Source organism: Thermobia domestica, chromosome 2, assembly GCF_964235325.1.
Source record: "Thermobia domestica chromosome 2, izTheDome1.hap1.1, whole genome shotgun sequence".
Lineage (NCBI taxonomy): Eukaryota > Metazoa > Arthropoda > Insecta > Zygentoma > Lepismatidae > Thermobia > Thermobia domestica.
Window position 1 is genome coordinate 373,783,919 of NC_137455.1, and position 27,865 is coordinate 373,811,783.

The 27,865-nt window shown below is 36.3% G+C and overlaps 1 protein-coding gene across 1 annotated transcript; it reads right to left on the reverse strand.

The window, feature by feature from the left end:
- Nucleotides 1-159: 159 nt before the first annotated feature.
- Nucleotides 160-27,524, reverse strand: LOC145678847 (uncharacterized). Its single transcript, XM_081749407.1, has 3 exons — nucleotides 27,416-27,524; nucleotides 22,888-24,224; nucleotides 160-989 (listed from the first exon to the last, which is right to left on the reverse strand). Exons 1-3 carry the CDS (start codon nucleotides 27,522-27,524, stop codon nucleotides 831-833), a joined length of 1,605 nt encoding a protein of 534 aa, XP_081605533.1. The 3' UTR covers nucleotides 160-830.
- Nucleotides 27,525-27,865: the final 341 nt, after the last annotated feature.

The window sequence follows — 27,865 nt, forward strand, 5'->3', positions numbered from 1 at the left end:
TAATTTAGCAAAATCTACGTAAAGAGAAGTTAAAATTGCCCTTTAAATAAAAATTTTTACCTTTGCATTGCGATGTTTTTTTTCCAACTTATATTTCAGCCACCTATTTCGTTGCGGGCTTCTTCAGCTGCAGATCATGCAGTTAATGAAAAATTAACATAAAGACAAAAAACTTTTATTTCATTATTTGTACATGTTACATGAAGAATGCAACCTGTAAAAATCGGCCTTGCTTCTGAATTACAAACCTCAGAAGGTGTGGGAAAATAGAAATTTAAGACTATTTCCCTCAATTTAATCACAACCTTTATTACACACATAATACATAGCATTTGATATTGTGAGTACGCTGCTTCAAGGAATTTCACGACACAACTTATCTTAACAGACATACAAAAATTTATAGCACCATTTCAACAATATTTTTTTTTTCTTCCACAAATTTCTCATTATTCGATCTTCTGTGGACTGGTTTACCTTACTCTGCATTCAGGAATACAGATTTCTTACGTGCCTGCACGAACAACTTTACATATATATTTCAAATTAGGCTTATTTTACATAAAACATCACACTGAACACTCTAAAATAATAGTTATCATTCAACGCCTTCTGTTCTTCGTTCGTTGCCCTCAGTACAAACTAAACTATAGCAAACTATATGCTACGCTATGCAAAGAACCACTGAATATAAAATATTAGTACAAAATGCTGGATTCATACGAAATGAAGACAAATAATCATGTGTTATAAAAAAAATCTTTTTTACATAATTATTCTGGTTTGAAAGTGCTGTATGTAAAAATGGTTGCAAATTGTTCCAAGTGTTTTTAACTATTACATACCAGTATGTCATAATTGCACAGTTTCATTTCTTTTTTAAAGGCTTTAAATTCGGCCTCCGTAACTTTCCATCCTGCAATAGCTAATTTCTCCAAGTTGTGGCAACTTCTCAAAATTCTACGCGCAGTCTTCAGAGTCAGAGGTACCTGCAATATCAATGGAACGTACAGTCGCCAAGAAATTAAGGATCCATCTACACGATTTCTTCCCTTTAAAAAACTTCGGAGTGTGTGAGTCTATTTATATATAATTAATTAAATGTAACACTGCGTCTTGCTATGATTTTCCTAGACAATTTCAGCCCATACACCTGCCATCATCGGTTGACTGGAGTTCTTTACTGGAAAATGACATCACATTACAAAATGAAATATCTTCTAGTTATGTACAGAACTGATTCGATGGATGAGATAATTAGTTTTATTCACAAGATATTTTTATTTTGTAATGGGAGATGATTTTCCAGTAAAGGATTACCAATTTACCGACGATGGCACACGGATCTGCCGAAACTGTCAACGAAAATTATAACCAAGACTTAGTAACTGGTAAGTTTAATGTGTGCTAGTTTCTGCCGTTAAACAAACAATTTGTATACGTTTATTGTGACTTCGAAAAGAATCACATCCTCTTTAGATTACAAAAGTATATATTCAAAAATTTTATTTCACGTGTTTTTAAGGAAAGAAATTACATATGTCGACGGATAACCACTTCTGCTAGCGACTATACAAAATTATTTCTTTAGGAAAAAGTTATATCCTTAAAAAGTCTTTTGAAAAGATAGGAGCTTTTTCTTTTCAAAAAATGTAAAACAACCTATCCACTTCAAAATGCGTACGATGTCCAGCTGTCAAATATGGTGTGTCATTTTAAGTACTAATCTCCAACATGCAAGCCACTCGGTAATACTGCCATTCTTCGGTAACAAGCAGACGAGGATCCAGGGAGCAATTAGACTGACCGTTCATATTGGGCTGAGGGAATGTTTATCTCTGACATACTTAGTTTCGAGAAAACGCTTCGTATGTCTAGGGAATCGGTAGACGAGAATGTTTAGCTGTGACATGTAGTTTGAGGTCAATGTTCCATCAACTAAGTGTCTAGGAAACGAGTAGGAAACTAATAAGATTGCCGTGTTTGCTGGATGGAATGTCTATCTCTGACATATGTAGGCGAGGCGATAAAATTATCGCGTTTCTCATCACAAAACGAATCGGTGATTACTGTCGAGTTCTATACTGGTAATTTCAACTATGATAATGCGGTAGATAAACGGCATTCTGAATAAGTATCTTAAAAAAAAAAAAACACTCCCTTAAGATCTAAACCGTATCCAGAGAAACATATTTAAATTCCAAATTAAGGATTCTTATTAGCGAGATGTTTGGCGTAGAGTTCGGTTGGAATAATACATCCACTTCATGACTTGCTGTTTTTGATGCAGGGTTCCCACTTTTTGACTAGCTCGAATTCCCTGATTTTTCCAGATCACGATTTGCAAGTTTTCAGCTCTATATATAATGTAAAAAGGCAACTATATTTTTCCTGATCAGGGGGGTTCCTCATCCACTATGCATGTACATGTAGAAAGGGCATTGAATAAGTTTTGCATAGATGGGTATAATATCGTTATTAGTTGAAAGGTGAACAGAAATTGATGCCCTCGCTTTAAAATGATAATAATTGTTGTTTCCTATTGTTCACAAGTAAACCATAATGGACACTAAAGTAGACATCAGGACCCATCAATTCATAGGAAGTTGTTTCCAGTTTATGGGAATCAAATTTGGACCGCGGCAGTGTCCCACGTTGGGTGCAGCGGTTTAAAAACCTAGACTTTCCAGATCAGACTAAAAAGTTATTGCCTCCTTTTCTGGAATCAATGCGGTGTCATTTTCATAGGCTTTTTGAAACATGACTCCACAATTACAAAAAAAAAAAAAAAAAAAAAAAAAAAAAAAGAAATTTTTGAGTTTTACGTCCCACGGTTATGCCGAGTGTTACTGTTTGTCACTAGATAAGGTACGACGTGCTCTCCAGACCAAAAGACCGGAGTGGAAGGTAAGGTCATCAAATTCTTTATGACAATGCCAAGCCTCAAATAGCCATGACGACACAGCAGAAAATCACGAAAATGGGATGGGGAGTCGTCCTTAGCCTCCCTATATTCCGGACTTGACTCGGAATTTCTTCCTGTTTGGTCATCTCAAGGCCCACCTGAGAGGAAAAACATTCGACAGTGACAAGGCCCTCATTTCTTGTGTGAAACAATGGTGTAAAAGTCAGCCACCTGAAATTTACCAAAGTACATTTAAGGCACGGAAAGAACGTTTGACGAGATGAGTCACATCACATGGAGGCTACACTGAGTTACATGGTCTTATGGCCAAAGCATCAAAATATGTTCACCTAAATTCATCATAATATCGCAACTAATAATATTATAACTACCCGTGCAAAACTTATGGAACGCCCCTTATATATATATATCTAGTGTAGGTCAGTGGTTCGCAAGGTGAGCGATATCGCCCTCCAGGGGGGCGTTCTCGAACGGGGCGCTAGAACAAAAAGGGGCGGTAGAGAGCGTTGAGATTTTATGACCTCTTAAGACTTTTTGTTAGTATTACTGAACAAAGGGCGTTCTGCATCTATATGCATTTTACAAATTTTTGATATCGGACTGGCAACGCTTCACAAGAACGTCGAGTGACCAATTTCACAACCATTAAGCTGACGAGGGTTGAGCAATTGCCAATCAACTCTTAATTCCTCAGCCTCTCATGTCTCATTTCAGTCAGCAACTAGCAGTATTCTGTTCTGTTTTGTTTTGTTCGGTTCGGTTCGGTTCTTTTTGCAGTGCGGCTCTTTACTCATAGGAAGAAATAATACATTACGAAGGAAAATAATGTTTCCTCCCTAACAATCGGAAAGTGGTTAGGTAGTGGAGCGGCGTGCTATGAAGTGAACAAAGGAACAGTATTGTTGAGTGAAATCGCTTGTGCTTTAGCATTGAATTCCGTGGAATTTTATTAATTTAATAATGTGTAATTTACAATTGATTCACAATCGATTAGTTTTAGGGGTTGTCCGGAGTTTGTACATTTTGATGAACATTCGTCAACATGCATGAAAAGAAGTGTCGTCAATATTCGACTGAATGCTTGAAATCTGGATTTATCTCGTCTCTTACAAATGTATAACTTCCATCTTGCCTTCTTTGTAAAAAGATATTTTCAAATGAAGTTTGAAGCCTTCGCGATTGAAATATTACCTGCTAAAAATCCACCCAGACAAAGCCGATAATACTCTTTCGTTCTTTCAAAATCAGCAGTTAAAATTTGAAAACCGAAACACTGTGGGGAAGTTGTACAGAATGCAAGAAAAGGACTGCTTTCTTCTTATACAATGTCTATTAATAGTAAAATGCGGAAAACCTCACACTATCGGAAAAACATTAATATTGCCAGCCGTTAAAAGAAATAGCGTCTATCCAACCCTTTCCCTTGAGTAATGATAATGTTTCCAGAAGAATTGACGAAATGGATGCTGATATTGAGGAAGATACTTATGAACATGCTGAAAAATACCGAATTTGTAATGCAGATTGATGAATCAACGGTTCGTGATAGCGAAGCATTGCTGCTAGGTTACGTCCGTTTCATTAACCAAAATAATGAGATTATGGAGGAATTGTTATTTGCCAAAAACTTAACCGCCGACACGAAGGGTTCTTCAATATGTAAAAAGGTGGAAGATTTTTTTAACGAGGAGAATTTTTCTCTAGCAAACATTGTAGCTTGTGCAACCGATGGAGCCGCATGCATGATTGGACAATATCGTGGGTTTATAGCCCATTTAAAAAGAGCAATACCTCGTGTTATGACTGTCCATTGTGTCATTCATCGACAGCATCTTGTTGCTAAAAATTTGAGTGACAGGTTCCACGAGCCTTTATGTTATAAGTGCTGTTAACAAAATGAAGTTCCTTTCTTTGAACGACCGTCCTTTTCGTAATCTCTGTAAAGAAAATGACGAAGAATTTGAACGTCTTCTTGTGACACGGAAGTGAGATAATTGTCAAAAGGAAAGTGTTTGCGGCGTATTTATGAACTTATTGACACAATAGTTGAGTTTCTGCAGACGATTGATCCAAATCTACAACACAACTTTGAAGCCAAAGTTCGACGTCTTGATATGGCCTATTTATCAGATGTGTTCGATAAACTCAATGAAGTCAACACAAAGCTACAATAGGACAAAATGCATTTCATTAAGGTTAAGTGAATCATCTCTTCGATCACTGCTAAACCGGACCTTTTTGCAATGTCGTCGGGAGTTCTATCAATTTCCTAGTCTTCAAGCACTTGAAAACGAAAGAGAAATTAAAAAAAGAAATTTAGAAGTTTTTTTTTAAAACTTTAATCTCAAACGGCTCAAGGCAGACATGGAAATTAGATTTCAAGATCTTTGTAGTCTTGAAGTACCAAACTGAATGTTCAATCCTTTGGCAGTGGATACCACAGAAGTTCACCCAAGTTTGCAGGATCAACTCACCGATTTGAAACACAACTTTGAAGCCAAATCACTTTTCGAACAGTCTGGTTATAAGTGCTTTTGAGTGAAAATGAAGAAATCCTATACTCTCATATGGCAGGAACTCAAGTTACTTCTAGTGGACAAACACCGTGCTCGTGGGTTTTGTCGGGGTTCTCCCGTTTCCTCCCACTTTCTTCATTCCGCCATTTCACTCATTTCTCATTATCACCGTCTCCTTCAGCCTAACCGGCATAACCGTGGAACGTTAAACTTAAAGATTTCAAGTTACTTCTTTTAGCTCTTCCTTCTACTTACTTAATGGAGAGGGGTTTCAGCGCTGTACTACCATGAGCAAAATAAATGACGCGTCTCTTTATTTTGAAGTTTTTTGAAAATATCTCCGTTTTCTTTATATGTTCGAAATTTCGGAAAGTTTCCCCAGCAGGAAACGTTAATAACAAGCCCGTTTTAAATATTTGTGTTAGATATTAGTTTAAAATAAATAAATTAGAAGCGAAAAACATTAAATCGACTGAAATTACGGGAATTACCAACTCTGCTAAAGTGGGAAATTTTCAAGAACGCGAGGGAATTCTGCAGTTCAACACGAAGCAGCGACATCTATGTCATTGAGAGAAATGTGAATTAATTCTAGAAACGAAACTTTTAACGAAACATTTCTAATATGTCTTATTACGTGCATTATCTGCAAACTCCAAATATATGAATCTATACTAAGTATTAACGTATAGATAGAGCATATAGTGGAAATTGCCTATGGAAAAGGACGAATTGGTAGCACGATCGTAATGAAAAATCATCTTTACCGTATAACATGTTCAATTTGCGTAAGAAAACAAATAGCTCAGTTAGTTAAAGCAACGAGTCTGTATGCCGAAGGTAGCTGGTTCGAATCCCCACAGAGGTGCAACTGTCATTTTTATTACTGTGGTTATTTTATTTATTTTTTATGTGGGAAAGAATCAAATTGTAACATATGTGTAAAACTCATGACGATACCAAAAAAAAGAAAAAAATGTTGTCGCACTTGCATTAGTGTCCCTAAGTTTTGTTTGTAAACAGTTACGTAATTATTTTCCCTGTGCTCACTGCTCACAATATGCTCGCTGGTGCATAATGAATGTTTCCCAGTAAAAGCTAATTCTAATTTGGAGATTTTTATAAAGTTTCACAATGTTTATCATTAAATAGTCTTCTATCTACTTGTTTGGACACTTTGATACCAGATTTCCCTATTAAATGTTTAATTTTCAGTAGATGTTTCATTACGGAAAAGTTTTACAGTGTATTTGTCTTGAATTGAAATTGTTTTGAATTTACCCCACGAGGTAAGTAGCCCGGAGGAGGAGAACTGAAGTAGCTGATATTCTACGTAAAAGCAACCAATTTTAGATTGATGACGCTTGTTACCTTCAGCACATAATCTTTACGTTAGAGAGTCAGAGAGAAAAATCCTTTTTTTCCCCTCCCCTTTGACCACTCATCTTAAAGCTCTACATGTAATGATTCGTGTCACATAATTTCGCCTCTCCAAAGATATTCATATAATAATAATAATTATTATTATTATTATTGGCGTAAATGGCGCCCCCACAACCCTGTGGCGTGGGGACCGCACAAGCTGCAAAGTCAAAAAATATATAGAAAGTACGCAGGGACGGACCAGGCCAAATTTTCACCTGGGCAAAGTGACTTTATGGCGCCCTCCCCCCTAGTATTAGCCTATATTTTACATTTATCCTAGCGTTTTTAATAGTTTAAACCCATTTTTTCAGAAAGACATTCATTACCTAGGAAAACTTCACAAAAAATATGGCCTGCTATAAACAATACGAACAGCGCCCCCCCCTCCAGCTTGGTCTAGTGGCTAGCATGCCTGCCTTCTGTGGTCCCGGGTCCAATTCTCGGTGGGTTACTGTTGAACGATAAACGTGGTTCGGATTTCACTATAATCAGTATCCACATCTCCTTTTGCCATTAAGGCATAACTGTGGAACGCTAAACTCAAGCAAAGAAACAAACAATACTTACTCCCCCTCCACTCTTTATTCTACATGCCATCTCTCAATTTGTCGATACAGTCCCCTTAGTGCTATGCAACTCTTCTTCCATGGTGAAATGGAAAAAGATTATGTAATTGCCGCTACTTTACAAGAATATAAACCAAAAAAGTCAGTAGGAAACACATTATAAAATTTACTTTTTGAGGCTCGTTTTGGCGTCCCTCTGACTCTTGCCCCGCCCAAGGTCCGGCCATGAAAGTATGGACGCATAACTAAGGGCTGCGGACGTGAGGTTAACCTTCATGTTATGCGACTGGTGTTTGAAATGTTCAGTAACTGATGGGTTAGTAAAATAATTTCGACAGTTAAAGTTTAGCTAAGACAAAGTTACCTAACCAAATACATTTGATATCGCGATGTTACAATTTGATTTTTCCTCACATAAAAAAAGAGAAAAACAATAGTAAAAAAAAAAACTCTTACTCGTATTAGGCTCCAACTAACAACCTAATTCGTACAGACTAGTTGCTCTGACCAACTGAGTTTCGATTTCTTACGCGAAAGAAGTCTGTTATATTACGAGGCATGCTTTTCATTATGATCGTGCTGTTAATTTATTCTTTCGATAGGTAATTTCCACTCTTTGCTTTACCTATATAAATAAATGTATGGATTCATATATTAAGTGTCTTTGGATAATGTGTGAAATAATTTCGCGACATATATACTTGCTTAAATGTATTGTATGCTATGATTTGCCCTGATTGTCTGTTGATATGGTGGTTGGAAAACACACGTCAAAACTATTCGAAGTAATACCAACACAGCTTAAGAACAGGGACTGAACTGAATCATCACTCGATTGACCTTGAGGGCAAAAAACACCAAAGGGTAGCTATAACGAAAGTTCAGCATGCATTTCTGTGGAGCTCTGTTCAGTATCACGGTTCTCTGGCAAACACGTTTGTTCTTAGGAGTATATATTACAAACCTAACCTTTCGATACAGCGCAATTGCAGAGAACCAAAGTAAAGGAATTCTTGCCCTTGTTAAGTTGGGGTACCACCATGTGCAATAAAAAATATCGCGTCCCCTTGAAGTGATACTTTATCGAAAATAACTCGTTCTCCTTTATATATTCGAAGTTTCTGAGGGTTTCAAAATCAGGAAACATTTCTGAAAAACAAGGACGCATTTAGGGGTGGGTTCAGGGGGTCCAGACCCTCTCTGAAATCCCAACTTTTCTGTAAATTTAACCTAATTTTGGGGGTTATTTTTTAAAAAAAATATTATAATTTATCCTAATATTGAAGTCGGACCCCCAGATAACTTTGGACCCCTCCCGAAATAAATTCCTGCATACGTGCTTGCTGACAAAGATATTTTCAATATATTCGTTAAATAATAAAGTAAAATAACTAAATTAGGAGCAAAAAGCTTCAACACGGTCCAACTTTTGTCCACTGCCAATATTGTTAGAAGGTATATTAATAGCAAAAACTTATAGTCAATGCTTAACCTTGGAACTTCATCCCGAACACAAGCATATTTTCGAAACACACTAAGGCCTAGCCAGAAAGCATTGTAAGCGAGTTACGTTTGGCAACATCGCACGGAAACAAATGAATGCTGAATTGCATTGTAACCCGTTTCTACTACTACTATTTTTATTACTAACTTCGCTATGGATCTGTGGAACTGTATAGTACAACTTATTTTAACGAAAATAAAAAAAAAAATAATTGTTAAATCACTTTTTGAATATTATTTTAAATCTTTTTTTTAAACGAAAGAAGTGTTATAAACTTTTTTAAAAAATAATGAAAATAATCGTCCTTAGTCAGGATTTGAACCCACGCCAAAACCAATCTTCCTTACTAGCATGCTGCGCTAGCTCACTCAGCTACGAGAGCCGACAGCGTTTATCGTTTATTTTGTGCTATATTCACGTCATGACTCGTGATGTCACCAACAGGATCACGATATAGACGTCATTATTTTTCCTACATTGCAGAGTCCCCCGAGAATTGATCATTGTCTACTCGGACTGGAATTGTCATTTGGAACAAACACTTGAATATGAAGCCAAAAGTTCCTTTAAAATAGACGAAAACTTCGAGTTTTAAGAATTTTAATATTTTTGCCTTTTCCCATAAGGGGGTCATAGCCTCTACACCGAAAAACCCCCCAAGATTTGATCATTGACCACTCGGACTGAAATTCTCATTTGAAACCAAAACTTTAATATGAAGTAAAAAATTAAACTTTTACATCAATTTGAACTGACTGGATTCCGGTTAACCACACCATTATGTTTAGTTTAGTTAAGTGGTAATTTGTGACAGCTTCATATCAACAAAAGAATCCTTCACTTCACCGCTTCCCCCCCACTCAGGAATCCGTGCTGGATCAGCCACTAGAATCAATAGACACTTTTACTATTCTTTTTGTCACCCTTGGTTGTGTAGGAGCTCCCTCGAACAAATAAAGAAGCGGTAATATTACAATCAAGGGGAGCTATGTATTAGGTATCTCTTTAGTTACTTACCCCTAACCGCACAGGGTTATCTTCAGTAGAATTAAAAATGCTACGTGATATTCCAATCATGAACGGGGAGAGGGTGATATAAATATATTTTCTTATTCATTTTGTCTGCCCTGCTTATCAGAAATTACGTAACGTTGTCCCTATTTGTCAGTAACGTTGTCCTTGTCTGTTGGGAGGAAATGAGAGGGGCAAAAAACCGTCGTGCCGCCTCCCACATGGTTGCTCAAATTATTACAAAAGAAAGCATTTTAAACTAAGATGTCTAAGGTTACTACATTAGGTAAGTATGGTATCATGGGCGGCATTAGGGGGGGGCAAAGGGGGCATTTGTCCCCCCACTTTTTTGAAGTAACCCATTAATGTATATAGTTTCATTTGGAAATGTAATGTTTTTGTATGTATTACGGTCTCATAGAAAAAATGGTGCCATATAATATTTGTCATTGCGTGAGTATATATTGGTTGTTTTCCCGTGAAGTTAAGAAAGCAACAGGAATTGCGTTTTAATTGCCACGGAAAACATCCCCAAAATTAACCTATTGAAGCACAATAATTCCAGCATACTTTCAATTCAGTGGTATAGAAGCAAAACCTGATAAATCCATTATTCAATTTTGTCAGGAAACGAAGAAGTGACGCCCTTATGCTTCAGAATTGTTGAACATTTTTTTGTTTAGTGATCAATAATACAAATGAGTGAAATCAACAACTAAACAAAAAAGTTGTTAAGAAATTCTGAAAACATGAGGGCGTAACTTTTTCTTCGTTCCCAGCCAAAATTCAAAAACGAATTTAGAAGGTTTTGCTTCTATACAACCTTCTTACAACGACTCGATATGTTAGTCAGCCGCTTTGAAACTAATTGAGAGAACATTTGAAAAAAAAAAAAAAAAAAAAAAAAAAAAAGTATTTCACAAGGAATTCTTTAATTGCACAAAAATTGACAGTTCCTAAAATGTCTTTTCTTCTTTCTAAAGTAAGGAATATTGATTAAAAAGAGCGTAATAAGAAACAACTTCTACCTTTTCCATTGTTTTGTAGTGTAATATACGAGTGAAGTGGTGTGTTTAGGGGTGTACGAGTTTATACACAATTAGATTTAGTAAATTCAACATAATTCTAGGTTTTAGAATTATTTTGTATAACTGGAGTGAAATGATTCTAAGTGTGGTTGTGTTTTGATGTATTCCAAGTGAGTTAAAACTGCACCTAATGGCAACGAACATGTTTCGAGAAGCTGCACAAGCAAATACATGTATTGCTTTAAATGTCGTAGCAAATGTTTGTTGTATTTACTGGCTTTCATTTTCCAAGAGTAATAACATTCATTTAAAAGCATATGTGGAATTAAAAATTAAGTTGTTCATTAATCCCCAGTTTCAATATTACTTCTACATAGCATACCTCATTATTCATTACTATGATTAATATTATCCTTTCTATTCATTTGTTTTGTAAATTTGTTATTAAATAATCTGATTACACAATTTTCTAGACAGAATGTTAAGAGAAAGAAATGAAATGAAAGTTTTGAGTTTTATGTCCCACGCTTATGCCGGCTAGGCTAAAGGAGACGGTGAAGATGATAAATACTGTAAATGAAATGGTGGAATGAAGAAAGTGGGAGGAAACGGGAGAACCCGAGAAAACCTACGCACAAGGTGTTTGTCCGCCACAAGATCCACTTGGCGGGAGCAGGGTTTGGACCAGGAACCCCATGCACCAGAGGTGAACGATCTACCACTGAGCCACCGCGACCCCCAGAATTTTAAGATGTTCATGAGCAAGTAATCAAATCTCTTCTTACACCTTTGTTGTTTAAGAATACAAAGGGCTAGTGCCTACTTCTGTTGCTCTTGTCAATTTATTTAATAAAATATAAAAATACGATATACGGTATTTTAACTGAAAAAGATAGTATCCTATTAGTTATACAACCTTTCGTCAAACAAAGTGTTGGAAACAACCAGGGAAACTAACAGTGATATACAAATATTCAGATCATGTCTTGCCCCCCCACTTTTAACGTCCAATCGCCGCCACTGTATGGCATATTCAGGATTATTATTATTATTATTATTATATGAATGTCTTTGGAGCACCGAAATTGTGTAAGACGAACCATGGTATGTAGAGGTGGTTTAAGATGGGTGGTCATAGGAGAGGAAAAAACAGGATTTTTCTCTCTGACTCTCTAATGTAAAGATTATGTGCTGAAGGTAAGAAGCGTCATCATTCTATAATAGGTTGCTTTTACGTAGAATATCAGCTACTTCAGTTCTCCTCCTTCGGGCTACTTACCTCGTGGGGTAAATTCAAAACAATTTCAATTTAAAACAAATACATTGTAAAAATTTTCCGTAATGAAACATCTAGGGAAAATTAAACATTTAATAGGGAAATCTGTTATCAAAATGTCCAAACAAGTAGATAGAAGATTATTTAATGATAAACATTGTGAAACTTTATAAAAATCTCCAAATTAGAATTAACGTTTACTGGAAAGCATTCGTTATACACCAGCGAGCATATTGTGAGCAGTGAGCACAGGGAAAATAATTACGAAACTGTTTGCAAACAAAAATTAGAGACACTAATGCAAGTGCGACAACATTTTTTCTTTTTTGGTATTGTCATGAGTTTTACACATATGTTACAATTTGATTCTTTCCCACATAAAAAATAAATAAAATAACCACAGTAATAAAAATGACAGTTGCACCTCTGTAGGGGTTCGAACCAGCTACCTTCGGCATACAGACTCGTTGCTTTAACTAACTGAGCTATTTGTTTTCTTACGCAAACTGAACATGTTATACGGTAAAGATGATTTTTCATTACGATCGTGCTACCAATTCGTCCTTTTCCATAGGTAATTTCAACTATTTGCTCTATCTAAACGCTAATACTTGGCATAGATTCATATATTTGAAGTTTGCAGATAATGCATGTAATAAGACATATTAGAAATGTTTCGTTGAAAGTTTCGTTTGTAGATTTAATCCGCATTTCTCTCAATGACATAGATGTCGTTGCTTCGTGTTGAACTGTAGAATTCCCTCGAGTTCTTGAAAATTTCCCACTTTAGCAGAGTTGGTAATTCTCGTAATTTCGGTCGATTTAATGTTTTTTGCTTCTAATTTATTTATTTTAAGCTAATATCTAACACAAATATTTAAAACGGGCTTGTTATTAACGTTTCCTGCTGGGGAAACCTTCCGAAATTTCGAACATATAAAGAAAACGGAGATATTTTCAAAAAACTTCAAAATAAAGAGACGCGTCATTTATTTTGCTCATGGTAGTACAACAGATCTACACGAACGGGAGAAACAAACTGCATATATGTGAAAGGGGTGACTTGAGACTAAGGCTAAGGAAGCTGACACCAAATACTGTTAAATTGGCTTTAGCCCACCAGGCTCAAAGTAGCCACTTATAAAGTGAGGAAATATTAACAATCCGGAAAAATAATCTTACTGTAATTTGTTGTATCTTTAGTTTCTAATTTTACAGGAAATAAGTCAACAGCTTCGGATTTTTTATACAAACTTCTGGCTCTATCAGAAGAGAAGTTAATTGTTTAAACTATTATTATTATTTTAGACTTTCTATTCCTGTGCGGTTTAAAGAAGAGATTTGTGACTTTCTGCTTGCTTTTTGCGATATGGGGACTAAACTTCTTGTTTTTCTCAGTGAAAAATGTAATATTATATATATATATATTTCATTCGTCCAAGTCTTAAATTCGATCTTGTTCCTTGATAGATTGGGTTAAGATGACGGGGGGCGCTCACATTCACCCAAGGGGGGTGCTAGGCTCGAAAAGGTTGAGAACCACTGGTGTAGGTAAAGACATTTTGCAAAACTAATTAATTATTTTATAAAATATCCTCTGCCAAATAGCCAGGTAAGGCAAAAAAGGGAAATTAGTTTTGAGGGGCAAAAATTCTCTGACCTTTCCAGGTTTTCAGCTTTTCATGACTTTTCCAGGACTTTTTACAAGTAAGCTGAATTCCTTGATTCTTCTAAGTTCTCCAGGTATGTGGAAACTCTGTAATAGTATTTTAAAGGATGATCCTTGCACATGTACTGAACTCGTTAACGCTGCAAACGATAAAGATGACAGTGCAGACGTTAAACTGATTAGTGCACGGTCAGGTCATCGGCATGGCATAATTTTTTCTCGCTGTGTTTTAACTTAAGTAGACCACAGTGCATTTCCAACTAGTTCTTTCTTTGGAGGTAACGATATATATATTTCATTTTGACATAATTTCCTCTATATTATTTTTGTCTGTTTTACTCGTGATAGTAGCTATTCTATTTTCTTTGTCGATACTAATGACTGAAAAACACACTTGTTTTCAACTAATACATAAATTAAACAGTTGAAAAATCGAAGTCATTATTACCATCCTTCTTACATTGTTATTTTCTGTTTGGCAATTTCGAGTATATGTTTCCTACAGCTCCAAATTTTAAGAAGATCGTCGGACCTTTACCTTTCTGTCGCACGTGGGTAGTCATAACATCAGTGAAGCCAATCGCAGCTGCTATGTGTACTCCATTCGAAGTGGGATTCTTGTCCGCTAGGGATCTTCAGATAGGGAAGCAGAAAAGGGTCGTGAAGTTTGGTACTAATGTTACAGCTGACAGCTCACATGTGTCTCGATAATGTCGTCACTGTAGCAATAGCTCTGTAGCAGACTTTACAACACAGTACTGTTTAGTTATTTGGTTAGTTCAAGTTCAATGCCCTTTCACCCTTCAGTATAATGTTGGACTCAAGCCATATGCACTCCTACCATGAGTCACACCAAAGCACAGTGGTTCAGAACGAGCAAAAACCTGGCCAAAACCTATAACCGTTTATAACGCTTCTACAAAATGCTTCTAATGCCTCAAATATGTGAAAATTGTATATTTATAGTACTAAGAATTAACGAACATGTTCATCATTCGGTTGCACTAGCCTTATGTGCAGGAGAGAGTTAGTAGGAAATGTTTGTAAATACTGATAAAGTACTGCGTATTGGTATGCATTACGTCAGTACACTCACATATAAAAATCTGCACTACACTCATATACAAGTCTTCATTACACTGACACGCATAAATGAAAAACGAGAATTGATTTTGTAAACCACATTTGTACGTCAATCATCACTGTCACTGTCAATATCGCTGAATAAAAATGGAATGCTTTCATTCTTTAGTTTGCTGGACGCCGCGTTGGCTCCTTCTGCTCCACGCTCCGACATCTTTAACAGCAGTCATCCTTCATGTGACAAGCAACGTCTTTTCTTCCCGGTAGCCATGTGCCTAATACTCGAAAGAAAGGGATCATAAGTAATAAGGAGCATATGCAGCATATCCTGATTCGTAATAGTACGAGAGAATCTGCGTGAGTTATCTTCCCGAAATGTTCGTAAGTCTTTATTCCGTGCTTCAGAAAGTTGACCTATTGGTAAAATGGCATTCTGTAGCCGACCCATGAACAAGAATTTTATGGACACTAGCAGACACATAGAACCAACTGTAAAGATGAACAAGGAGTTTGTCTGTCTCCAGTGCATAACTATCAAAAGCGTTGGGATCAATATCAAGTCCAGAATTGATTACAGATAGTAGCACCGAAAAACGTGTGATCAGTTGTTCAGAAATCCCCATTATTTGCGAAGATCGGTGTGAGTCCGCAAACATCTCCTAGCAGTGTTCCCATCCTTGCTTGTTCCACTGTCTTCTGCTTTGGGTCTATCACGTTAAGGCCTATTTTGCTCTAAACTGCTTCTGAATCTCATGTTTTCGTGATTTCAGTAGTTCCTTGTGCTTCTTTCGAACTTGCCATATCTTGAAATCGAGTCTATATGCAATATAAGACGTATGTACGCATGTAACATTGACAATCCAAAGAGAAATGTGAATGCGTCTATGTCTTTCATAGAAACTCTCTCTAAATCGTTAATTTCTTTGAGAGATGCTTTGCAAATATAACACTTCTGAAGAGATTTGTTGTTCAGGAGTGCATTACAACTTTTCCATCTACCATTGTGAGAATGAGCTCGCGATGCACAGTAAATTGGAAACCAATGACATTCACAGTTGATAGGTGATCTTGAATTTGCTCTGGACTCGTTCAACATTTTTCTACAATAAAGCTTGCGATTTAATTTCTGCACTAACATCTGAAACAGTAATACTCTCATCTGACGGGTAACAACTTTCTTAGCCTCGAGTAATTGGTGATAACTTGGATAAATGTCTGCGTTGCCTGTTTTGGCACCAAGACGTAGACAGTTGTATTGGCTTTTGGTTAACTTAGGATCGAGAAGCAATGCAAGCGCCTCTTCTTTGGTGCACGGTTTGAGTAAAATGTTCTGGTCCTTTGCGCTCATAAACGCTAGTCTCATCTTACGAACCTTTCGAAGTTGTTTCTGTCACCTCACGAAGTACTTTTTCTGCATCTTGTTCTGATACTCGAAACCTCATTTTGGCAGCAAAGCCAGTTCCGACGCACTTCCAAATGTACGTAAATCTTCCGCTTTCCTCCGTTTAGTTCTGTCAATAGATTCTCTGAAATCCTTCGATGGACAACCACCAGGATTTGATCGACGTTCCATCTGTCTCCGGAATGTAAATGTCAATTCTTCATCAAGAAATTCTGTATGTGTCTTTAGGAAATGTCATGATTTCTGCCACTCTTATACAGTTTTTGGTACACTTGGCTGCAAAACCTGGAAACAATTCGTCGAATGTCTTCACTAACGTGGGTTGGGTGATCACCAAGGTCCAATTACGTCAAAACTCAGGTCTGGACATGCTGTGTTTGTTCCCTTTGACAACGTCCTTACATTTCTCTCATTTTCGCATTGACCTGGATGCGTCTCAGCATCATTATGAACTATAGATGTCCTGCACGCAAAAAGTAGGAATAATTAATTTCAGTGTCCTGTCACCACATACAATCACAAAGGAACACGTATTTCACGAATTCGCACATATTCGCACCTAAACTTCCTGAAAAACAATTCATCATGGATTATTCTTTCAGGCCATTTCAATAACTCTGCTGGGGAACGCTGGGCACTATACTAAATCTCTGTAGTTTTGTGGATCTTTGCTAACGCAAATTAGATTTTGTCATATTAACATATTTTGTTCGAGAAAACGTAGATATGGAAGATACTGCATAGCCACTTTGGACAGTTGCAGTGCTTGAGATGTATGTTGGTACCATATACAACACATGTTTCTTGTGACCACATATTCTCAGATACCAAGCCATGAACTTGAATGACAAATACTCTATTTGGCAACTATTTCACAGATATGTCCACAATGGTTAACTTTCACCCTTTCTAACTCACACGTTACATGTTACTCGTGTTCATTATTTGTATATAATAAACTATGGATATTTCGTAACCCATACACTAAACCAGTGTCCTTCTAACGCAATTTTCAAAAATTGGGTTTTGGCCAGCTTTTTGCTCGTCCTGAACCACTGTGAAAGGCGCGAATACGAACTATTCAAGCCAGGAAAAAGCTCTTAATATCGAGTTATTACAAATAATTGACCAGATTTAAAAAATTCACTGTAGCCGTATTATTGAACATATTGTCATAAAACTTTGCAGACGTATTGAGAAATCTCATGCCGACAAGCGCAGAGAAAGCTTATGTTGTGGTCGAGTTTCATTTCTATCAGTTTGTCCTAACAGTACAACGACACTTCTGAACGAAGTTCAACAAAGATCCACCAACTGCCAACTCCATTCGACAATGGTATACACCGTTTACAGCTTCCGAATGCCTTTGAAAGGGGAAATCGATTGGTGGGCCTACAGTAACTAAACAGGTGATTGAAAAACCGATAGATCGGTTGTGGTGGGGGTAATTCCTGCCATGGCGGTCTGCAGATTTTTATTTCTTTGAGTTATGTGAAAGATACAGTGTTTATGCCTCCTCTACCAACAAATCTAATAAAACTGAGAGTTCGCATCAATAGTGCTTTCCAACAGATTGAGAATAGGGACATGCATGCACCGAAACTAGGAAGAATTTATTATCGACTTGATATTTGCAGAATTTCTAGGGGGGGGGGGGGCACATATAGAGCATCTAAAATATGCCATTAAAAAAAAAAAAAACCTTTTTGAGTTTTTTTATACGTCTTCAAAGTTTTGTGACAATAGATCCAATAATACGGCTACAGTGAATTTATAAAATCGGGCCAATCATCTATAATAATACTGTATTTCTAACATAACTTATTTACTCTGTATACAGAGTACGAAATCGTTACATCGAAGTGAGGGAACACAGAAATGTTAAAAAATAAATACTTAATAAATAAAAGACTCTCTTTGAAGTGGAATGATTCGAGTCCATAATCATTAGACTACGCACAATTAACGATTCTGTTATCACGTGTTAAAGAATAGGGTGGTGCATAGGACAGAAAAATATGAAGAGATCATTACATATGATATATATACATAAATTACACATCAAGTATTGCAATTAATTTGCAAACCTTTGACAACAGTGTCGCTTCATTCATACCCAATTACTTAGTGGGGGAGGGGGGATATTTTCGAAAAATATTAAGGAAGAAACTTTCCCATTCTCCCAGGATTTCGCACCCTGTCTAGATATCTTTTGCTAGTAATGTACGAATTAGGTCTTAGAGAGGCAACAGATTGAACGTCCCTAACTGGAATAAATGCATTAAGTAAAGTAAACCTTAAAGTCTTAAGACCAAACCTATTAAGTGCAGTTTTGCAGAATAGAGAAGGAAATCTTCCAAATAATGCCAACAACTAAAAATGGCTGTCATCTTCAAGAATAACGTAGAGAGGAAAATACACCCTAAAGGTTGAAATCAAATGAAATTAAATTTTTAAGCTTTACATCCTACGGTTATGCCGGTGAGGTAAAGGAGACGGAGAAGATGAGAAATGAATGAAATGGTGAAAGCGAGAGGAAACGGGAGAACCCGAGAAAACCCACGAGCACGGTGTTTGTTCACCACAAAGTCCACACGGCGCGAGCTGGGATCGAACCAGGGACCCAAAGCACCGGAGGTGAATGCTCTACCACTAAGCCACCGCGCCAGCGTTCTAAAGGTTGAGTTAATATGATTGAGATTCTGTGTTTTGCAACCCAGGTTATGGAGCACGTGATCTACTATGAAAGTAGCCTCTGAACCATGACACCAAGGATTTAATCAGGTGCAGACTGTGGATGCACAGGCCACTATGCAAGGTCAACCATCACAGTATTGGCCGTTTCTTACCACACTATCGTGCCTCCAAGAGGTGAATCAGAAAACCAGTTCAAATGAAACGTAGAAATCTGTTGCGAAATGCAAAATGAGATTCACTTTTCTGCGAATATAGAGTTTTTCACGCTTTCGGAAATTTTAAGAAATTATCTACAAGCTAATTAGCCTTGTATTTATTACGCCACTGCACCAAGAAAAGGAAAAAAAAAGCAGTAATTCCTACAGATATATGTCAAACAGTAAATATAAAATGGAAACAATGACACGTATCATTTGACTTGTTTCACATCATCTCGCTGTATCACATTCTTCTTCAAAGATTATGAAAAAAAGAAAAAAATCCACTATTTTTAAGTGAAATGAGGGAATCTGATCATTTTCCATCTCCAAATAATTGATGATGATGCTTATTCAGTATTTCAAGTAAAGACACATTCTGATATGTGTGACAATCAAAATCCGAGTTTTCACATAACTTCAATTTAACTACGTGATTATACGAAACCTTTCCACAGTAGTTATCCATCCACTGTCTATTGATTTATGATGTCTATACAGTAAACTCTCGGTTACCGGTATTCGTAGTTCTGCCTATGCTTCTTTGTAAGTATAACTTTCTGTTAATAAAAAAGGTACTTATAGTGAAACCTGAAACTCAGAATTTTTAAATAATAATATCATACAGACTTGTTAAGGGAAAGAATTGTATATTTTTATCAGGTCCCCCACCAGAGATATATAACTGTGAAGTATGCATTTTTTTCACTTTTCTGAATTTTTAATAATTTCTATTGGAAAAAGGGGACACGTCTAAGAGTCGGAACTTGGTGAATGAGCATTTTTATATGAGGCTTCTTTATAAAGAAAAACTCATCTTCCTCATCATTTTTCTTTTTGCAAAAATTGTCTGCTCAACTCAGAACTTTTAACGTCAAAGACCTACTTTTCACTCCTGCTATACTTCATGGATGATAATGGCTAATACATAGTCTTGTAGCTTACAATTGGCTGACCATTTTGGTTTTTGTTCCACATCGATAGAACAACTATGGGCTGAGAACCTTCAGATTCGGTAACCCCTTACTGCGTCACTAAAAGGGCGCATCTTCAGAAACATACATGGCTGCCATTCGAAACCTAAAGTCACTAAAAATTAAATTAATGGTTGTTTTGAACAAATAACATGCTAAGGTAACTGCACATCAAAACTCGGATTTTTAAAAAAATGTCAAGCAACGATTTATTCCGTTCCTGGACCACTTGGCATGGATTTATCCAGCTGAATAACAACTCAGTCGCACAGTCTTAATCCGAACAAAACATTTTAAGATTAGCGTCTTCAAGAGTGAAAACGGTAACGGACAGGGAAAAAGCTGTTTTCTGCAATCAATTAAGGTTCCAAGAATATATTTCATTTCCAATCTAAGCTCTGTACTAGAACTGGAAAAAGCAGAAAGCAACCACTTTCGGTTTTAATTGATCGGTATGGAATGAAAACGGTAACAGAATAGCGAGAAGAGGTTTTTTATAATCGATTAAGCATTATAAGAATTCCATCTCCACTCTAGTCTCTCTATTATAACTGGAAGAGGTCGAAAATCAACCACTTCCGGTTTTAACGTTCATCGCTGCTGAGCACAAACAATAATAGGTAGAAAGAGCGGTTTTATGCAATAGATTTAATGTCTCAAGAAGATATTTAATTTTTGTCATTAAGTCTCCACTAAAACCGGAAATGGTGGAAAGCTGTCTCCACTAAAACCGGAAATGGTGGAAAGCTACTTCGACTTACAGTTTCAATATTGATCGAAGTGCAAAAACGCTAACAGACAGCGAGAAGTGGTTTTATGAAATGGATTTAACGTTCTAAGAATAGATATCATCATCTCTATTAACCTCCTATTTAAACCAAAAGTGGTGGATATAAGGCTCTCCCGGTTTTAACGTTGACTGTTACGGAGTAAAAGCTGTAATAGTAGCGACAAGCTGTTCTCTGCAATTAATTAAGTGTCCTAGGAGTATATTGTGCCTCTATTCTAATTTATCTATTAAAACCGGAAATGGAAGAAATCAGCCACTTTCAGTTTTAACGGTGACCGATATAGCGCAAAAATGGTAATAGATAGAGTTTTTTTTTTAATCAATCAAGCTCTTAAGAATATATTCCATCTCCATTCTAATGTTTGTACTAAAACGTAAGTGCCATAAATCTACTACCACTTCCGGTTTTAATAATAATTGACAAAATATGACGCTAACGTGGTGTACACGTGACACTGCTATTTGTTATTTATGTAAAATTACGGTTCTCAGTTATTTTGAAAAATCACCGATGACATTCCCAAAATAACCGTAAATAAATATATGTTATACTTTAAAACATCCAAACGAATCCTAATCTTTAAAGGGTTTCGAGGTACTTCCTCACCTCTTCTTCAGCGAATTTAAAGAAAGCATGCTGCTACACAAAATATATAATCTATGATATTCTCTCTGCTTGTTTAGCCTGTAGAATAAGATATAGGATAAGTTTCTATTAGTAGTTCATTTTCTAAAACTGATCTTCAATTGTTCTCTTTTTTGAAATACTGAATGCTGGAATAGAGAATACGACAAAATTGGATTCTATATATAGGACAGTAACAAGCTGGTTCAGTTTTTATTCAGAAATCCCATTACACAGCAAGCACTTCTTGAATGTGTGTAAATGTGTCAAGTTTAACAAACATCTGTCGACGTATATTACATTATCATCAATAATCTGCTAAATGATTCGTAGTTGAAGATCATTAATTGAATGTTACTTGAAGATCGTCACACGAGTGTTACTTTGTCTTAGGTGGAAGCACATATCAAGGACTTTTCATTCCCCATAAATTAAGAAGAGAAGGAAATATTATTACCGAACTACAAACTTACCCTACTACTTTTATTCTGCAGGACGCACAATCAGAGAATTTCATCATCATGCCTTTTATGTAGCAACTAGTTTCCTTTAGATACGCATACGAAGAGGTGACAAGTCCTTCAAAACTGTTTGCAGATTCTTTGTCTTTTCAGTGTTTTACCGCGTGAAAATTCTTATTTTCTAATAGATATGCATTCCATCGAGTCAATTAGTATGCCAAAATGAGTTTAAGAAATGAAATGAAATCTTTCAGTTTAACGTACCACGATTATACACTTTAGTCTACAGAAGACGGATGATTAAGGCAAGCGAATGATGATGGAAGAACTAGTGGAATGAGAAAGTGGGAGGAAACGGGAGTCCCACGGATGTCTACAAACTTACTTGCCCAGGGATCGAACCAAAGGTCCCATGCACCAGAGGAAAGCGCTCTACCATTTGTCCCCCAAGTTTCTTAATAGATCCTTGACCACTATTCAACATGATCTTTTGTTCTGATTTTTAAATCCAATATTTGAAGTTGGATTTTAATCGATGAACTAACTTTCCATGTGTAGTCACAACTCTGCATATGACAGCCCTTTTAGTTGCTGAAATCATTGGGAGAATTTCCTCCGTATTCTACGAAATGTAAATATTACATTTTAACTTCGATGTGTGTTTCAGTCTTACGTTAGATATAATTAAAGTCTTACATGTATAGGGACAGATTATAAGTAAACTGTACACTACTCACTCTGGAATTTCCTCGAATACACAACTTCTCAACATCAGTTAATGGATTCAATAATAAAAACTTCGCAAAAAAGCCATCAGTAAGAAATGAAACGCCAGCGTTCAAAGAAATTTCTTTCAGTCGAATGCTTGCACCAAAGAAGTATGTAAACAAAGTTCCTGAGATTCCAAAATCTCCCCAAATAGAGATGTTCAGAACTTCTAACTTTTGAAAATAGTCCCCTCTGTTCACCAAATTCTCATTATCATCAATCTCAGTCCCCATCATCTGTAACTCACGTAACTTTGGACAGCAGCGTCCCAGAGCGTCTAGATGCGGATATTCCATAACTTCGAAGCTTAAACTAAGAGATGTGAGATTCTTACCAACAAGCTGCAGATACGCAGGAAACTGCTGACCTACTGAACCTGAAAATTCAATAGCAAAATTTTGTACACGATTCAAAGGTGTCAAATGTAGTATATGAGTATCTGACATATATACATGAACGGACGTGATATTGGGACATAATTCAGAAACACGTTTGATTAGTTCTTCTGTGGGGACAAATATGTTATAGGTCTGATCAAAATTTGTGATATTGTAACACTTGTTTGTATTGGGATCTTGCCGAAGTAAGTACGAAAATACCTCGGCACACTGATCATAACGTAAATACCGTAATCGTGGTAAATTGTTGATCACGGTTGATACTCCTTCGACAGTGGTGCCCCAAAGTTTTTGTAGCCCCAGCCACTCTATATTTTTACAACCAGGAACACCTTTACCTATATCACCATAGCCGCCACATAACCACATCAGGCCGTGGTTTGTCACTAAATCGGAATACGAGATGTTGAGTTCTGTTAGTCGTGGACAGTTTTCGCCTAACGTATACAAAATGTCATCAGTGCATCGACTACAAAGTGTTAAATGAGTCAGGTAAGTCATGTGTTTGAGTTTCAGAGGAAGAATTTCCTCACACTGTTTTGTTACTTTCCGCAATAACCTGGCACCATAAAACATTTGACCTAAATCTACAAATCGTAAACAGGGTTGTAGTAGAGATTTTAGAGCAACAATTAACCCTTTGAAACTTCTATTTGAAATCAGCTTCTCTATGATCATTGCAATGACGTCCACCAGGACTTTTTCCAGAACGATTGCTGGGATTGCATCCACATATTCTTTTAATGCCGCATACAGCTTTTTCTCTTCATCTTTATCCTCGTTTTCATCCTCTTCGTCACAACTTTCCAGGGTTTCCAATTTTGTGCAGGTTGACTGAAGAATTTTAGACACTTGTGTTAATGCAAGTTTTTCAAGAGTACTGGGCTGTTTTAATCTCGGCATTTTACCTGCAAGCAAGTAGCAAAGTACATTTCAGTACAAATATCAATTGTTTACAAGCAAGCACTATAAAAGTCTAAACACAAACACGAAAAACATTTACAAGTAAAATATTGTAAGATCTAAATAAAGGAGAAGGGACTGCCAGTTTTCGGCCGACAGACTTGAGTCATTATCAAACGAACTAGTGAAGATTCTGAAATAAAATGAACAATTACCTATACGAAACAAAAACAACAACGTGCGAACTTACATAAAATATTCTATCGAGTATGCCAAGAATAATATGCATAAAAATAGGTTCTAATAGTTGAAAACAAAACTGAATTTTGCATGAATAAATAACAGTAATGTTTATAATATAAGTGGGGCTCATCTCTGTGTTGTGAAAAAAAAAAATGTAGTTGGAGCTATAGAGATTCAGTGGTAAAGTGCTCATCTTTGGTGTGTGGGGTCTCTGATTTAATCCCAGCTCTCACAACGGGGCTTTGTTGTGATCAAACTCATATGCATGGGTTTTGCGTTTCCTTCAATTGACTTCGTTCAAAAAATCAAAAAGATCAAACCGAACAGCCAGTTTGGACGAAGGCAACCTGGACAGAACTGGAACTGAGTGAAGTACAAAATTTTCAATCTTCAACTAATGCACTTTCTTTTCAAGACGTATTTGAAGAATATTTATGGGTACAAAAGATATTGATGGAAAGAAGAAATGTAGTACCATTAAGGAGACGATATTTAAAAGACAATTAAAAGATACAATTCCAAAGATAACATTAGTTTTCTGAAGAGATATATGTTGAAAATGACACTAAGTTGTCGAGACGTTCACATTTAGATCATTTTAATGGGTTTTGGGATAATTATTTCAATGAATATAAAAAGCTTCATTAAAAGTTATGAGTTAGTGCCTGTAGTGATTATTTTAAAAACGTATTATTGAATTTAATGTTTCAATGAAGAATGGAGTAAGTTAAATAATATGTAAAAATTAAAAATAAATTCTCTCTCTATCTCGGAAAGATTGTTTATGAATCTGCGTTAATAATTTAGGCCCTTTTTTTTTCAACACCTGTTATGATTGTAAACCTGAATTTATTTCATCGTTGAATGTTGCCCTGTAAAAATTACAGAAACGCACAATCACCCGAAATCAACAACTCGTAATTCTTCACTTTAAAAAATAAAATCATCATTAAATTCTTTCTCCAAATCCACCTAACTCAATGCTGAAAAAAAGAAAACGTGGTTGTGTTTTCGTTAACCGATTTCTGTGATTATTTATTGTTTACTTTTGTGAAATCACTGTTGGATTTCCACTTAAATGTTTATAAACACACAAAATCACTTGCTTCACATCGAGAATTTACTTTTTTGAAGATCAAACATTTGAAATTAAAATATTCCTACGCTCACATTTAATTACGTGTTCCTATTGCAATTTGTAGTAACGCCATTTATTCATTTTTGTTCCAATTACCTAAAATTACGTGAAGAATCAACTGACAGTGACCAGGTCAAGAAGTACGAAGAATTTATGTGAAAAATTAATGAAAAATTTCTGAAAAATGAACACGTACAATTTTAAAAATTAAATAAAGATATTAGATTTTTTCTAAGTGTATAAATATTACGGTTTTTCTTTTCTAAAGCTAGCTCTGATCTCATTCCATCTTTGATCCAAGCGTTATCAAGGTGATTAGGGGATCTTCGGACCTTGAGAAAAAGGAATCGAAAACATTTGTTCGTGCTGTACTTTAACGTAATTTATTAGGTATCCAGTTTCTTGCAGATGCTTCGATTGGCCAGATATGGATGGTTCATCGCCCCTTGCTTTTCTAATATGTTCTTTTACTGTGGTTAAATGTTCCTCTTTGTCATTTCTATGCAGGACTTTGTGAATGAATAGGAAATTTCTTACACCCCATAGATGGCTATTTTTCTCTTGTAATAACTTTTTTGAAAACAGTCAACGAGCTTTCTGAACTGGTGTTTAAAATTAATTTAGTAATTGTTTTAAAAATTACAGACTTCTTCCATATATTAAACCCATTCTTGTTTACGTAGGTCAAAAAGCAAGCTTAGATATTCACGGAGATTTCTTTCTTCCGTGGAAATGCGGAAAGGTGTTTTGAAAAAAATCTTTCACACGTTAGCTTTTATTAAATGTAAATGAGCCAAATCTGTGTACCTGACCAAAGCTGATTCCTTTCAGTAAACCGCAATGCTAAGTTTGTTATTGTGTCAGTAAATACGTAGATCTAAAAAATTAAGTCCATCAGCAGATTCCTTCTCCAAAGCGAAGTTTATATTCTGATTGAAAACACATGATTTGAGATATAATCGGTTTCAAATTACATAAATTCAACTGTGACAGTTGTTAAAAAGAATCCAGGACAGATCGAAATCACTAAAACACCAGAAAATCTTTACGAGATTCAGAGGTAAGTTATTGATATATATCCTATAGTATTATTTAAGCAAACATGTAAAAATATTTGTGAATTCGAAGCTCTTCATGTAGCGTTTGGCTGTCGAAGGCAATAGGATCGATTACAGAAATCATAGGAATATATCAACTGATTAGGATTCCCGCAGCACATAAACAATGTTTGCTAAATGCAATTTTACCAGATGAATGCGGCATGGGACCACCATTAGCAAGCAGAACTGCTCTGATTCGTCGCAAGTCACCAATGGTTTCCAGGGAAATACTGTACCATTTCTCATGCAATGCAGCAGCACTCATTTCGTCAACGAGATTGGAGAAGGATATCTGGCCCAGAGTCTGAGTCTTAGAACTGACCACAGGAGTTTAATAATGTTGAGGTCTGGGGATTGGGCGAGCCACAGATGATGATGTTCATGACAGCACGCCTCACCAGCTCTAGCAGTGTGAATCGGTGCATTGTCATATTGGAATATCACGTCATGGTCGGGCAACATCTGAACCATTTCATGTGCGTAGTCATATAAAATGTCCAAATAGTCACTGGCAGCAACGCGTTTTGTGAGAGTAATCACGAGTTCAACGAATTACTAAGAAGTTTCGATTCACAACATCGTACAGCCGCTACCATGTTTCATGGTAGGTAAAAGATAATCCGGAGTATAAGCTTCTTAGGGCGTCCTTAATATATAAACACGTCTTCCTATTCGAAATATGGTGAAAGAGAATTCATCGGATCATATTACTCACTCTCAATTATCGATGCTTCTTTTTTGCATGTTCTCAGCATCATTTTCGTTGCGCTGTGAGTATGACCACCAGTTTGGAGATTGCAACCCAACTGCGGCAGAATTCGCATTGAAAAATCCTAGTAAAGCAGATAGAAATAAAAACTTGTATCGATTTTTTTTTCCAGCAGTTTACGGATAGGTTGTCTGAATTCACTGGGTACATTATATTAATAAATGGAGAAAACAACCCATTTTTAACATATTAATTCTTCTATAGATGTGAAATCAATGATTTATACAAAGAGTGGACACATGACTAGATCGGGTCTCGAAACCTTCAAGAGTAAGGAAATGTATGGGTGTTCAAGGAGAGGAGATGGTAGTGTAGTAGTTAACGCAACGGCACGGTAGGCAGCTCCGGATCAGTCGTGCGTTTTTCACTCTTTGTGTATTATTGTATGAAGTTACT

Bases quoted from the DNA above. Each gene is read 5' to 3' on its own strand.
- LOC145678847 (XM_081749407.1), bottom strand. From the start codon at position 27,524: ATGCGAATTCTGCCGCAGTTGGGTTGCAATCTCCAAACTGGTGGTCAT. The intron at 24,225-27,415 runs GTGAGTAATATG...ACTTGCTTGCAG, and splicing joins AGAAGCATCGATAATTGAGA to GTAAAATGCCGAGATTAAAA. The intron at 990-22,887 runs GTGAGTAGTGTA...TTGATATTGCAG, and splicing joins GTATTCGAGGAAATTCCAGA to GTACCTCTGACTCTGAAGAC.